Genomic DNA, 15932 nt, shown 5'->3' with positions numbered 1-15932 from the left:
ACGTCATCAGAGACGGTTGCAAAACAAAACATTTCCTATTTCTAATGCGTGCAGTCTAGTTTCAGGATGAGCGCTTTTCTTCAGTTCAGTATTTCAGTATAATTTTTCAGTTCAGTGTTCTGAAAGGTCTTGCTCTGAACTATTGAACTTTCTACAGAACTGTACAAAAGACATTTTTTTTACTGATGTTAATAACAATTTTAACCCATTTTGTCCTATGCCCTTTTTGGGAAAGGGTGCCCTCTGCCTATTAAATCCTAAATATCTCAGCCTCCGAAGCACATAGAAGTGTGAAAGGAGTTACATTTAAAAGCCAGGACCCTCGTTTAGAATGTGTTCATTCAGCTCTAACTTACCCACATTTTTAATAAAACAGCTCAAATCTCAAGAACCTCTGCAGCGTACAGTATATGTGTCTCCAGGACACAATGGGTTAAAACAGAGATTACAATTATTCTTGCAACAGCCCATCTCCCACTTCCAGCCCTGACCAAGGCTCTCACTTAGGCAGATGTTCCCCAGACATACAGTACGTGGTGGGTTTTATCAGACTTGCTGCCCCCAACAGACGCCCCTGTTATATTAAAATGGCCCCGGTCCAGTTGTGGAAGTGTGTCCAGCATCCAGATCCAGAGGGTTCACAGCTTGTGTTTTGACAGTGAATTGGGGGGAGATGGGATGAGACATAGTGGGTTGGTGTTGGAGAGGTGTGGGGTGGGATGGGGCTTATGGGGTATTGTTTCTTCGGGGACCAGAGCCAGAGCCGGAGCTGCTCAGTGAACAGGGGTTTGTTCTGGACGGCCCGCTGGGCTCTCTTGGGAATTCCTGTGGCACGAGCTTTTCCCCCAGTAATTTCCTGTCAAATAATAACCAGACTCACTCGGGTGGGCTGGGCAAGGCACTCGCACTCCACTTCTCCTGCCCGGGAGCCCGTGCTACCACAAGCTACCCCATGATCCCGCACTGTCACCACCGCCATCACTACCGTCCAACCACCCACCCACCCACTACTCTCTCACCACCACCACCACCACCACCACCAAACACCCAGCCAACCACTCCTCTCTCTCACCACCGTCACCACCACCCACCCACCCACTTCTTGTTCACGACCACCACCAACCACCCACTCCTCATTCACCACCACCACCACCATCTCCATCCAACCACCCAGCCACACACTCCTCTCTCACCATCACCAACCACCCACCCAACCGCTCTTATTTCACCCCCACAACCACCACCACCACCACAGTCGCCATCCAAACACCCAGACACCCACTCCTCTCTGCTCACCACTGTCACTAGGGATGGAACGGTTCACAAAATTCACGTTTCGGTTCATATCACAGTTTCAAGGTCACGGTTTTCGGTTGTCTACGGTTCTTTTTTTAAGTGATGATACGCAAGTTGAATCAGCTGTCGTCAGCTGATGTGCGCTGTCTGAGTGTCCCAAATGCCCTCTTTCAAGTGGCTAATAGAATCAGACTTAAATATCCTACATGTGGTTTGGCTTATAATGTGGAAATGGTGTGATTTTAATTGTGTTATCCTCTGATTTGTCTTATATACTAATGTGTTAATCAGAGAGACTGGATAAGGTACTCCTAGAATCTCTGTTTTGCGTATTTTTCTGGGCAGTACATGGATTGCGGTTTGCCACGGACTGCATTTCACGTTTCGGTATGGTGTGTGAATTGTACGATTTCGGTTTTCGGTGCGGTTTGTACCATCCCTAACTGTCACCATCCAACTAGCCAGCCACACATTCCTGTCTGTTCACCACTGTCACAGTACAACCACCCAGCCACACACACCTCCTATCTCACCATCACTAACCACCTACCTACCCACCCACTCTCTCCTCTTTCACAACCACCACCACCTCCTCCACCAGCCACCCACCCAGTCCTCTCTCTCTCTTTCATAACCACCACCACCTCCTCCACCAGCCACCCACCCAGTCCTCTCTCTCTCTCTGTGTGTCCCGTGTGGCCTTTCACCTTGGAACATGGGCCACATTTGCTGGGAGCAAGCTCGGGCAAATAGGGGGGCCACCCTTGGTGAGCGACAGACAACAGGGGAGGGGCCGGTCCTGTCCTGTCGAGTGTAGAAAGCCCCATTAAAACAAGACGTGTAGACGCTAGATCTCTGTCGAGATAAGCTCGGGGCTGTGTGGGGTGGGGATGGGGTTGGGGTGGGGTGGGTTGGTTACACAGGGCAAGTCCTGTCCATCACAGAGAGCCGTGAATAAGAGGTCTTTGTTCAGTGGCGCATGCTGGCCCGTGTCTGAACCTCCCTATTGAGTGCCATAGCCTGAGTACCAAGTACAACAACTGCACAACCACACCACCAATACCACCACCATCCTCCGTCCGCTCCTTGTCCCAATAGCCGTAACCTCAACCTCAGACCTCAAAACAGACCCCTAAAAACAATAGAAATTCTCCCTGATGGGCTAGAAATTGGAGGTTTATGTCCAAAATCACAGCCGTCACTAACCCTCACCTCTACTCTCTCGTACTTAAACTTACCCTGAATAGTTTGAACATTCTATTACTTAACTTGTTGTGTGGCGGGCTAACATACATTTGTGCGTGAGACAAGTGCTTATACTTGCTGTCTATGAGGCTCTCCTCAAAAACTTCTGCCATTGTCTGACTCTACTCTACTGTGACCTCAGTGTCACTGACCCATGCAATTGTACGGAAGATTGGCTTTAGCCTTTGTCTCAATGTTACAGCTTCAAGTGAGCAACTGCGTGCAAAATGCACATAACATGCGTCATAGAATATGCATGGCATGTGCTGTCGTACCCTACACGAAGCATATTCCAGCATCCTAACTAGGTCCCCTGAAAAGTTTTTTTTGTTTTGTTTTTTTGAATGCAATACTGTATAACATTCTATAAAGCTATTAAGTTCTCTAAAAAAAGTTTTGGCTTTTTTGCGTTGGTCTTACCATATTTCATATGAAGCTGCACAATATAGCCTTTCCGATCCTGGTAGTTGCATGTCTCTGATACCGGCTGACCTTTTGAATTTACAGGACTGCTGAGAAACACTACTGCCTAACGTTTACATTTGGTGATTTATTGGGGCTACTTATTATATTGGGTTTGGGGAGCTGTTTATTTATTTATACTTTGTGTGTGTGTGTGTGTGTGTGTGTGTGTGTGTGTGTGTGTGTGTGTGTGTGTGTGTGTGTGTGTGTGTGTGTGTGTGTGTGTGTGTGTGTGTGTGTAAGCGAGTCAGGCTTGTGTGTGTTGGATGGGGGGGGGGGGGGGGGGGGGGCTTGGGTTAAGGGGTAAGCAAGCATTTTGACACTTAAAATTCTTTGTTGCATTTTAAGTGGGAGGGGGTCACTTTTGTTGTCACTTTTACCTCCTAGTGCACTTTCTTTGGAAATCTGCTGCTGCTGCTACTACTACTGAGTGTTGTACTCCAAACACAATTTCATTGCCTTTTTGACAATGACCAGTGATGGTAAACTCTTGAATCTTGAATCGTGAATCTCTCACCCACCTTGAATGAAATGTTCTGCGGGAAACACTGGAATGCAACTAAGTCCATCCCACCCAGATAGGCTGGATTACCCCCCCCCCCCCCCACACACACACACTGAACCCACCCCCATATGCAGCCTCTGGGCCATCTGCAGGAAAGTGCTCTGTCACTCAGCTGGGCCCTGGATCTGTCAGTGAGGCACTATGTCCCTGGGGCCTGTCAAAACAACATGCCTTCCAGGAGAGAGGCCACGTGTTCTCCTTAGCCTTGCCCAGGTCTTAGTATCTGCAGGCCAGCCAGTCAGCCAGGCAGCCCAGCTTTTATTGGGGCCTTCCCTGGAGCTCTGCTCTGCTCTGCTCTGCTATGAGCAGCTGTGACGCGTCACCTGACCAGATGGCAGATACTTTGCAAGCTTCCTGTCACCTTGGCTGGTCTGTTTTTGGACTTCCAACTGCCGGAATGATGGAGTCACCCTGATTAAGTTTTTTTTCTTCCAGTTTAGTATTTGATTTGACATTTGTGGTTGCAAGTCGTTTTTTCCCCTTCAATGTGACTTTTATGACTAGTTCTGTTGCTGTCTGCCTTTCTCTTTCATTCTCTCTCCTTTGTATGTGTTTCTCTTCATTGACAGTAAATAGAATGGACGCCAAACCAACGCTATTTGCCATTCAACGCTTTGAAGCCAGATTTGGGAACATTCCAACTTACATTCCACCTTAGCAACGCCAAACGCAGGTGCTGATTGGACAACAACAAGACTTCTAACGGTCAATCAAACCATGTTCTGATGCTCATTGGTCAATTTAACTTTTAATATCTCTCTAAAACAAAACCTCGCCACAAAAAATCACCACCCTGGTAAGTTGGAGAGCAAGGGGACCTACTAGTTGAGCGAAAAATTATCCCCCTGGAGTGGCATTTAAGGGAGATACAGGGTTTTATGTCTCTCATAGGAATGAATGGGATTTGGCCATTTTTTGGTCTTTTTGGGTCCAACCTTGGCTCCAACTTGGCTTCAACAATGAAATAGAATTTTGGCCTCCATTCTATTTACTCTCAATGGTTTCTCTTCATCTGTCTCTCTCTCCCGCCCCCCTCCTCTACCCCATTTCTCTTACCACCCATCTTGTGTGACTTGACTTGACTTGACTTGACCTAGCTTTAGCTTCATCTGCCCACATGAAATGGTTTCAAGTCAGAGACAGAACACAGAGATCGGCTAAACTTCCCCTTCCATGCGGCAACCCCCCTCTCTTGAAGAAGTGCATCCTGGGAGACGTGGGGGCTCCCTTCAGTTGTCCAAAGGCGATTGGACACAGACCTCAACTGTAACCCTGCTAACCTCAAACTCAAGGACTCCGCGGGGAAGCCTTCCTCCCTCCTCCACTCTTATTTATTTTAGACACATTCCTGCTGTATTTCTCTTTTTCCCTCCACTGAACAACACACACACACACACACACACACACACACACACACACACACACACACACACACACACACACACACACACACACACACACACACACACACACACACACACACACACACACACACACACACACACACACATTTTCCAAATAGTCATGTTCACATAAAAAGTAAAGAATTTTAGTCTGTCCAAGAGGGGCTCGTGTTTTGGCAAAAAAAAATGTGACGTCAGGCGGGGCTGAGCCATGCCGAATATTTATTTTTATGCCCTCTGACTGTTTCAGGAAAGACTTTGAGGAGCTGTTCGATGTCATAATCACCAATGCCTTGAAGCCCGGCTTCTTCTCGCTGGTGCCCCACCAGAGGCCTTTCCGGACACTGGGTGAGTTTACACTGAGTCCCCAACACCTCAACGACACTAGTGGCACAACCCTTAAATGTTAGCCTGGGAACTCCCATACTGCCATTGGTTCATCACAATCCTTCCGATCTGAAAGACGGTATGGAAGCTATGATCAAAAACGGACCAGATCATGGCCCTGTTTCTGTCCAATCAGAGAGGGACGGGTGTGTCATAATGGCCAAGTATTCTGTCCCCTACGGAATTTACAGTAGGCAGCAGAGATGGGACCAAGTCACTAATTTGCAAGTCGCAAGTAAGTCTCAAGTCCTTCCAATCAAGTCCGAGTCAAGTCACAAGTTACGACACATTTGACCAAGTCAAGTCCAAGTCGTGCCAAAGCCAAGTCAAGTCCAAGTCCAAGTCTTATTTTATTCCAAGTCCTTAACAAGTCACCTTGTATGTGCAATATTGACAATTACCTTTGGTCATAAATGCATTACCTCTCCACACTGCGTTGCATGTCCCCCTTCACCAGTCATGTCCCTTACGAAAATCGACCATGGTATACCATGATTTCAGTTTTTTGAGCATGGTTCGGCATTGGTTTTTGGTTTTACTAGGTTTAACTATAAATTGAACCATAATTTTACTACAGTTTATAATAGGCATTAAATTACTTTTATCTTTTATTCAATGCACATATTGGTGACAGTCCTTGGAGCAATGTGGGGTTAGGTGCCTTGCTCAAGGGCACTTCAGTCATGGATGGAGGTGTAGGGAGAGGTGGGCTGTAGACAAGCTTTCATGTTTTTTTTTGGGGTGACCATGCAACCCACAATTGATCATGTTTTTTTGGCATGGTTTGTGACTATGGTTAAAGGTAAATCGTTTGTTTTTTCTTTTTTTTTTTCATACATTTTTTCCACACACAAAAGCAAAAAAACAATATATTCATTGACTTGGAGCACAATTGCAAGTCATTGCAAGCTAAAACTGTCAAGTCGAGTCAAGTCTCAAGTCAATAGCATACAAGTCGAGTCAAGTCACAAGTCATTCCTAATATTGGCAAGTCAAGTCTCAAGTCGAGTCATTTGTGATTCAAGTCACAAGTCAGTCCAAGTCACAAGTCACAAGTCCACATCTCTGGTAGGCAGGTCACCAGACCTAATCTCACTTGTGATTAGGTCTGGTGGTAACCAGGCAACTTAAATGTAACTTTTCTTGCCCCTAAATGTAGATGCCAAGGCCCAGAAACGTAGCCATGCGTATACTAAAATACTTACACTTACTTAACAAGAAAAGCTGAAATGGCTTAGATAGCTAAAAGCATTCCACAGTTAGGAATCATTGCATTCCTAGTCTCTTGGGGTGCACCAGGTATGCTACGGCACTAGCAACTGATATTAATCTTGGCCCGCTCGATCACACACATCAACACTAGTGAAATAGCACAGACCGATGAAACACAATGGCCTAGTATAGTGTTTCTCAGCAGGGGCTCTATAGACCCCCAGGGAACATTAGGGAGCCCTCGGAGGACGCTGAGAAGGTGACCGGTGTAGTACAGTACCTCACTAGATAGTGTGTATGCTTCACATACTAGCCTTTGGATTTGAGAAGATGACAGGAGTAGTACCTCACTAGGTAGTGTGTATGCTTCACATACTAGCCTTTGGATTTGAGAAGGTGACCGGTGTAGTACAGTACCTCACTAGGTAGTGTGTATGCTTCACATACTAGGGGCTTTTGATTTGAGGATGGGTCATATGAACTGAACACACATGGTGGACTTTCTCCGGCAGTGTTCAGGGGCGCCCTAAAGGTAATGTTTTTGTAGTCGATTTATTCCTGAGCAAATTTGCCTCGACACGATATGCTCTATCCCATTCACACTTGAGACGGGCCTACAGAGACCTTCACCAGATGACGAATTGGAGCTTTACAGGAGACTTAACTTTAGATCTTGAAAGCAGTCGGTTAGTGTAAACAAAGCAATGTCTTGTACGGTATGGTTCTCTTGGAACCTCCATCTCCCCCCCTCCCCTGCTCAGTTCATGCAGAGCTCTGGGTCATACTGCCACTCTCTGGCCTATTTTCCCTGGCTGTGAACCTTGTGAGTAGGATTACCGCTCCGCTATTCCATTCTTAGCCCCTCTGCTGAACTCTGCGCTGAGCTGATTTTGGAAGGATCTAGTGGGGGCCGCATCCCCGAATTTCCTGTTAGAGGAGAGACACGCTGACTAAAAGGCTGTTATTCTTCAGATAGGATCCCAGACAGGCCCGCCGACAGGGGGGAACAAAGGGGTACGTTGTCCCGGGCCCAGGGTGACAGGGGGCCCAAAATTCGGTCCCCATTACATTGTATTTATTGGGTAGGGGGCCCTTTCAGATGACTTTGTCCAGGGCCCAGCGAAAGCTGTCAGCGGCCCTGATCGCAGGTCCTCATCAGCAAGCGGGCCGGGACCCACGTGCTGTTTGTCTTGCATCAGGTTTAATTGCAGGGCGAGCACGCCGTGTTTTTCTTCCCATCCCTAATAATGCCACGCTGTTTCCCACAAGGCTGAAACCAAGCGCCTTCATGATAGCGCTCATTGTGTCTCGGGTTCAGGGCTCTGCACCTTTTATGCAGATTTTGTTCCCGAAAAAGGGGGCGAACGCGGGGTTGGCCAAGCCCCAGGCCCGGGCTCAGCTGGTGTTCCTCTGCAAGCGCCTGTGTCGGGTCTGTCATTCTTGGTGAGCTCCCCATCTGGATCGCTTTCCAGAGAGAGAGTGTGTGTGTGTGTGTGTGTGTGTGTGTGTGTGTGTGTGTGTGTGTGTGTGTGTGTGTGTGTGTGTGTGTGTGTGTGTGTGTGTGTGTGTGTGTGTATGTGTGTGTGTGTGTGTGTGTGTGTGTGTGTGTGTGTGTGTGTGTGTGTGTGTGTGTTGGGATGAAGCTGATATGAGCGAGTCTACAGACCGCTTTTACTCCTCCAGACGGCCTGCTCTCTCAGCGAGCCATTTGCCACGCTGGCAAACTCGTACCAGCGTCTCCGGCGGTTTGCTCTGTTGTTATCTCCGCTCAGCTCAGCGCTGGCACCCGTCACTCCCCCCTTCTGATTACCTCTCCTGGAGATATGCTGAATTCCTCTTTAAAGGGTTCTGTTTCCACGGTTCCACTGGGGTATGGAATTTGATGGTAGCCCTGATGTAGCGCAGCGACCATCACTGTGGTTACCTGTACATTTTGAAGGTTTTAAGGACTTCAATACCCCCCCCCCCCCCCCCAAAAAAGAAAAGAATAAAATTTCACTGCTGGAGAGATGCTGCAATACAGATATGAGAAAATGTCTAATGAATAAGTCAAGTGCACACACACACACACGCACGCGCACGCGCACGCACACGCACACGCACACGCACACGCACGCACGCACGCACACACACACACACACACACACACACACACACACACACACACACACACACACACACACACACACACACACACACACACACACAAAAGCACACACATGCATGCACACACACATACACACACGCATATACGATAAGAAAGAAAGAGTGAGAAACAAAAAGAGTGATCTCTCAGTATCTCAGTGTTTTTGCCTCTATCCATTGCAGGGCAGGCTCTACCGTATCTTAGGCCTCTAATCGATTTTTTTATTCTAAATTATTGTTTGCAGGAAAACAGTATCTTCACATCTCTTATCTGTATCCTTTTGTCTTGAACTGGGTTCAACCCATTTTTAACCTTTGGCAAACAAAAACCAAGGTGTTGGTCTAGTCAGGTGTGGTGAAAGAAAAATCTGAGTAAGTAATCTTGGTGATAAGTGTTTGCAGTAATGGGAACAGAACAGTGCCCTGTTGCTGATCTTCAATGCTGCCTAAGGACGTATTCACACTTTGGCATTCATACCACGGTCAAGTACACTTGGTGTCTTTAGTCAGTTTTGTTTAGCCAATATGAACACTGCGTTCTGTACAGTGTCCTGTTACGCTAGTACATTTTGAGGTGATGGACGACACACACAATGTCACTGCAAACATTCAGTCGTTGACATAAAACATTCACTTGTGCAAACAACATTCTAGAACAGAGCGAGATGGTTCCGCGCCCAAGTGGAGTTTGGTGTTATAGAGTGCAGCCCACCTGCAGAAAAGACGCATCTGTAATTCGTGACTGTATGATTATGACATGGCACAAATATTTGTCATACACAGCTTGAATGTAGTTCTGTCAAAAATATTTAAAACCTTGGCACCGTCCTGTATCAAGTAGCGCTCTACTTAACATTACAAACATTACATTGTAGCAAAACTTAACCCCTGGGCAGTAGGGCTGGGTATTGCAGCCATGTTCCTGTATCGATTCGATTTCGATTCTTAGGGCTTTGAATCGATTAATCACGATTCAATTCGATTCGATTCGATTTATTCCGAATTGATTCAATCCGCTCCTTTCTTAGTGCTAGCCTGGTTCACACCAGAAGGTGTATGTGTAGCTTCGGCGCCCCCTGGCGGAGCAGAGCTACACACACTACCGTCTGGTACACAGCCATAGAGCACGCTCCGTCTCCAACCAGAAAATAGGCTGAGAATGTATTGCTTCTGCACGGCCTCGTCACCGACAAATTCCTTCAGAAACCTTCCTGTTAATCTTTAAAGAGTCAATATAGTCTCTAATCTGTCTTGTGACTCCTCAATGTGAGTTACCGTTTATATTTAAGAAATAAATGCTCTGTCTATTTTCTGGTTGGAGACGGAGCGTGCTCTATGGCTGTGTACCAGACGGTAATGTGTGTAGCTCAGGGGGCGCCAAAGCTACACACACACCGTCTGGTGTGAAGCAGGCTATCTTGGTGCCAGGATTTCCCCCAAATTTGTTGCCTATTTTTATATAAAAATGTCAAAGGGCTGTGGCTTGACAGTGTTAACAGATTGCTAATTTGTAATAAGTAGGCCTAGGCCTAATTGACTAATACCTACTGGGTATTTTCCATAGACTTAAATGAAACAAAAAGAACAAAAAGAAAAAGAAAAAAAATCGATTTTGTGCCCTGTGAATCGATTATGTGAATTTCGATTCGATCGATTATCGATTAACTCGATTATTTCACCCAGCCCTACTGGGCAGTAATTGATGATGGTTTTAAATGCATTCTAAGTCATCTAGTGGTATTTTGGTACCGTTTCAGAAGCAGAGTAACATCCTCTGAGCAATGCATTAGTTGAAGTCGACAAGCTAGAGCCAAAGATGTTACTCCTTCCGTAAAACCTTACCAGTGTGAGTTCACTCTGCTCATGCTCTCTGTAGAATGAAAATGATCTGAAATCATTGCTGGAGCAAAGTCGTTCTTGAGGATTGTTTTTGTTATTTAAAAAAAAAAAAAAACCTCACCCTCAAAGAGACTTGTGTTAGTAATGACCTCACCTGTACCGTCTTTACTCTTGTGGCCACAAGTCTGTGTCCATGACTAATAATGGTCATAGATGACAGAAGCCTCGAAACCTATTTGGGAAAGCCAAGACACAACCCTGCGGTATCAGTCATTCAATCAGTATCAGTATTCAAAGTATTCCCAGAAACTGCCTCTTAAGTGCTGTGTGCACTGTGTATTGTTGTGGAATTTGTCTGTAAACATTAGCTCCGAGCAACTCTTAAAATAAAGACCATTCCTAAGTACTTCAATATTGTCCCTCTCTGGTGGGAGATTCTCCTTAGTCTTAACTTTGTGTATGTTGAGGATTGTGTGTTTATCATGACTGTGTTCGATCGTATGCATTTATCTGCCTTTGCCCATATATCTCTCTCTGTTCTTATGCTGTTTAACACAGACAAGAATGTAAACTTTCCCTGAGTGAATTTCATTTGTTTGAAACGTTGGCTAGGGGCCAATCCTCTCAAAGCCATCTGCATGATACACAAAACTTTTTTTTGCCTTGCGTTTTATTTCCAAAACGTAGGCCTCATCCAGACTGTACAACAGCAAAAAGACACAAGCACATTTTTCCATTGAGTAATGAAAGACTCACATACTGTATACACGATTTCCAATACGAACAGTGTATTTCTCATTAATAACCTTTACATTTCAGACACCAAAAAAAGACAAAAAGACTCCCCATGCCGCAATTTGACTGGCTAGTTGAAATGTCTGCCGTGTAATAGTTTAAAATGAGGGCAAATGTACAGTACAGTGTGCGACTTGACATTGTGAGACTCATTTGGTTTTATTGTCTGGAGGAGTTAAGAGTGGGTGGAATGTTCTGGGAGGCAGCTCAGTGCTCTGTTTCTTCCTCGCCTTCACTTGGCCAAACGCCACCGCTGACTGGAAGCAAAGTATTTGTGTGATTCCTCAGGAAAAAAAGAAAGAAAAAAACGTTGTCTCCTGCCAAAACTCCTCCTGAGAGAGAATATTTTTTTCCCTATTTAATATGCCTTGTTTTTCGTATGCAGTTTTTTTTGACAAACATTGATACTACAAGGACAATATTTTTGGCCAAAGGCAGTGTTTGAATGCTACTCTACCATCAGGTAGCCATCACAGTTGGTAGATGATGGAAGACTAGTATGCCAGTCCAAACGCCTTGTAGTTGAGTGGAAAATGTGTGTCCCTGTCCGTGTCTGTGTCTGTGTGTGTCTGTGTCTGTGTGCAAACTCCAGTAATTTTAAGAGTAGAGGCCTGGGGTGCTAGAAGGGACATTTGTGATTACCGTACTAGTCATGCTGAAACACACAAGCGTAGTGAACTCACTCTTGACTCAAGACTCCAGCAGAGCAGAGGGACTGCAGTCTGTCCCCGGGGTGGAGGTGGGGGTGGGAGTGGAGAAGGGGTTGGCCTGGGGTATGAGAGAGGGGAGAAGTCCACAGGAATAGTGCCGAGCAGCGATTGGTCTGTTTCTAATCACCCAGTGTTGCCGTTGCGGTGCTATACACCTCCGATGGAATGGCTGCCGTAATACTTACCAGCAGTTATGCAGGAATCCACTCCGCAGTGGGAAACCCAAACCTTGTGGCTTTGACAGTGAGAAAACACCACAGCACCGTTATGAGAGGCGCAATAGCCCACGTTTTTTTGACTGACCCCTTCCCACTCAGTTTCTTGTTTCTTTTCCCCCCCTGTCATCCTATCAATCACCAGGAGTTTTACAGACTGTTCTCCTATCCGCTGTATTTTTCCAGGCTATGGTTTCCAATAACCAGTTCAGTAAAAGTTGTCTCTTGCTTATTTTAGCTCACATGTGGTTCATATTCTGTAAGGTAATTGGAGAAATGGGAACATAATCTCTTGTCTCATGGCATAACTAATGGTATATATACGGAGCCAAATCAGATGAACATCAAGCTCAGCTGACATGATCAGTCTCCTGTCTACACCTTTAACAAAATAGATATTAATTATATGAGTTTGGAGTATGTGTATAGGTGTTACACTTTGCCTTCAAGAAGAAAAACACACAGCACATGTCATTTAATCTCCAGGTATACACGTGTCTCAGCATTGTATCGTACACAAGCAAAACATCACTTCTCCATTGCACTGTCGTCACTTTTGCCGTAAATGGGTTGGAAAGAGTAGCACACAAAAATGGATGGAGGGAGGTGGACGAAAGATTAAACAGAAATATTATTCAGTTTATTATTCAAACAACCTAGGCCAACATATTTACGTTAGTATTAAACATGTGCCACTTTGAATCTTCATTGTTTGTTGAAAATAAATGCCAACAGCGGAGAAGTGTGGGGGAACAAAATGTGAAGGGGAAGTGTTGCAGGCTGTTTGTCCTTGCGGTTGGTCCAAAATCAATCACAACAAAGGAGACGGTTCATTGCTACTGCAGCTGTGTACCCTGAGTGTACTACAGTGTCCCATAGCTCCCCTTAGGTAATCTGGTTTTAAACATTACCAGTAATAGAAGATGGAAAGCTGTATAAATGCAAGCGGTAAAAATAGCCAGAGAAGTGCATTTCAGGAGGTGTTGTGTTTATAGGGAGTGAAACGTTGCTTTTTTAAAAAGACGTTATAAGGTTTTTGTGTGTGTTTTATAACTGTCGACACTTACAGGCTGGGTAATATTAATCGTTTTATAGCGACGTGCTCACTTGGTTTTTGTCAGCTTTCGCGTGATAGGCTTACCCTGGTTGTGCCGCTTTTTAAATTGGGCATGGATTTTAAGGTTGGTTGGGCGATTGAGCAAAACCCATGCAGTAAATGTGTACCACAAGTCTCAACCCATGGAGGAAATACAATAAAAAACCTTCAAAGTCGTCCCGAAATGTATTGGGCACATGGCAATGTTTAAGATCACACAATGTGTTTAAAGTGAGAGGTCCTCCAATGTGTTAAGCACAGACACACCTCTGTCTATTTTTTTTATTTTGTTTGTTTTTATTGCATTACTCATTGCTATTTGTGAACTGATTAGAACCATTGCTGGGACGAGTAAAGTTTTCTGATTGTGATTCTGTCAATCTGTCATATCCGGTTTCCACTGTGACATCCTTTTCTAAACAGATCACATCCACAGTGATGTCTCTCCAGTGGGATCCAGCCTATATAGCAGAGGTTCTCAAAGTGGGACCAGGAATCCCTGGCGTTCTGTGGCACATTGCCAGGGCAGTCTGTGAAAAAGCGTAATTCAATGCACAGCCTTGCATTAAATAAGGCATACTAGAACATGGCACTTTTGCATTCAATAAATTATTTGAATGGCCCACGTTTGAGAACGCCTGGTGTCGAAGGAGTCGTGTGCATGCTGCAGAGTGGCCCACTGGTTAGTGCTGCAGGGAGAGTGACGGTGGCGACCACAGCCGAGGGCACAGATTATAGGCCACTGAGAGCTGTGGAGGGCAGTGGTGCCCTGCAGTGGAAGCCCAGTGGTTTCACAGCAAGGTCTGTGGTCAACCAAGAAAGACCTACAGAATTAGCCACTTGTTTCAACGCCGCATACAGACCTACAGTTGAGTGGCAGTGTACCATGCCAGACACACACAAACCAAGACAAAGTCTGTGTGCATATACGGATTTTAAAAGGCTCTGGTATATTATGTCCCGGGCTCGTGGCAGGCATATTTGTTCTTCAGGTCATCACAGCCATGGCTCAGGGGCACATTGTAGCCGAGACTTTTGGTTCTTCTCTTCCAGGTGCTCGTGGCAAAGCGCAGACCTTAGATACACTGGATAGTCTCCAGGTGAATTCCAAAGGTCTGCCTAGGTTTAATCAGTAGCAGTCTGGAACGGAATTTGTGGAGGAATAATTCCAGATATTGTGCTTGAATTTATAAGCAGAGCTGATGTTATTCAGGCTCAGTGCCTGATTTCAGGCTTGACGGGAGTTTATTTTGCAAGAAGAAATTGTGGTCATTGTGTTTTTTATTTTTAAAAAGTGTTTCAGGCTCAGGTTTCTTCTGTTTGAGAGAGGTTCTGGATGATTCTGTGGCTTTTTCAAAAAGGCATCGTCAGTGTGGAACTGGAAAGTGTCAAGACACGCTGGCAGGCATTGTCAAAAGATGACACGAATTTCATCACCTGCTCGCTGTGCTGTACGCTGCCTTCTGTCTATTGCACACACTCACTCACTGTATGAATAGCCAACCTCATGTCCAAAAGTTATACTGATGTTGTGACAACAGAGATTCAAATGTGGCAAGTACAGGCGAGCAAACATCACAAAACCATCACATGCATGCCATTACATGCTCAAATTGCCATTGCTAATATTAAAGTGCTCTTTAGAGAAAATCTGTACATGAAACTGTGTATGTGTAATACAATATGAATCACAGTGCAGTAGAGTAGGATTATACAGATAACATAGACCGCAGCTTACATGTAAGCACCACATACAGTATGTTTCTAAAATGTCAATATTATCTCAAGGCCTGTGTCATAGTGAAATGCATTGAATCTAATGGTGTGATGGAAACAGACCAAGCTCTGAAACAATTCTGCACTACTATGCCACGTAGGCAACAACATCTGTAGGTACTAAGGTGCCAATGCATCTCATTGAGTGAGATGTGGGTGTTTCTTGTGCTGCAGTGAATGACATGGAGGACAGTGAGGGTCTTCCGGCGCTGGACAAGCCTGGCTGGTACTCCCAGGGAAACTGGCCCCATCTCCTCGAGCTGCTCAAGACCATGACAGGAAAGCAGGATCCCAAGGTAAGGCAGGAGAGTCTCTTTCTGTGTTTGTGTGTGTGTGTGTGTGTGTGTGTGGGGGGGGGGGGGGGTGTCTGTGTGTGGGTGTATAGGTGGGTTGGTGTGCCTTTGCTGTCTTTCAGTGTTGTGCGTGCAGGTGGGTAGGTGTGCCTTTGTTCTCTTTCAGTGTCGGTGTGTGTGTGTGTACGGTAATGGTGTAAGTAGTGAAAGGTGCAGATGCTAGTGTTTCCTCAGCAGTATATGAGCTTCTAAAAGACAAACACGTGCCATGAAAAGATAAAAACAGTATTTGAGGCGCTCCTTACTAAAGTTAAAAAGCCTTTATTAAATACTGGCTACATGCCTACGCGTTTCGACCCATTTTCTTCATCAGGGCATGCCCATGTTTGTTCCGTGCACCTTACATCTACATTTCTCACGGTGTGTAATGTGGCCCGTTGCCTAAGCTCGCCCCTCCACTTGGATGTGTGGTGATTGGATTGCTAATTATTTC

The 15932-nt window shown here is 45.5% G+C and overlaps 1 protein-coding gene across 1 annotated transcript in view; it reads left to right on the top strand.

Moving 5' to 3' along the window:
* nt5dc1 (5'-nucleotidase domain containing 1) overlaps window positions 1–15932 on the top strand; it is a 73945-nt gene that overhangs the window by 35702 nt on the left and 22311 nt on the right. Inside the window, exons 8-9 of the mRNA XM_063223106.1 lie at window positions 5222–5319; window positions 15321–15442. Coding sequence (XP_063079176.1) covers window positions 5222–5319; window positions 15321–15442 — 220 coding nt within the window. The remainder of the gene's footprint in view (window positions 1–5221; window positions 5320–15320; window positions 15443–15932) is intronic.

The sequence above is a fragment of the Engraulis encrasicolus genome, chromosome 18, assembly GCF_034702125.1.
Source record: "Engraulis encrasicolus isolate BLACKSEA-1 chromosome 18, IST_EnEncr_1.0, whole genome shotgun sequence".
NCBI lineage: Eukaryota > Metazoa > Chordata > Actinopteri > Clupeiformes > Engraulidae > Engraulis > Engraulis encrasicolus.
The sequence above is the reverse complement of the archived record's forward strand: the minus strand, read 5'-3'. Positions and strand labels throughout refer to the sequence as shown.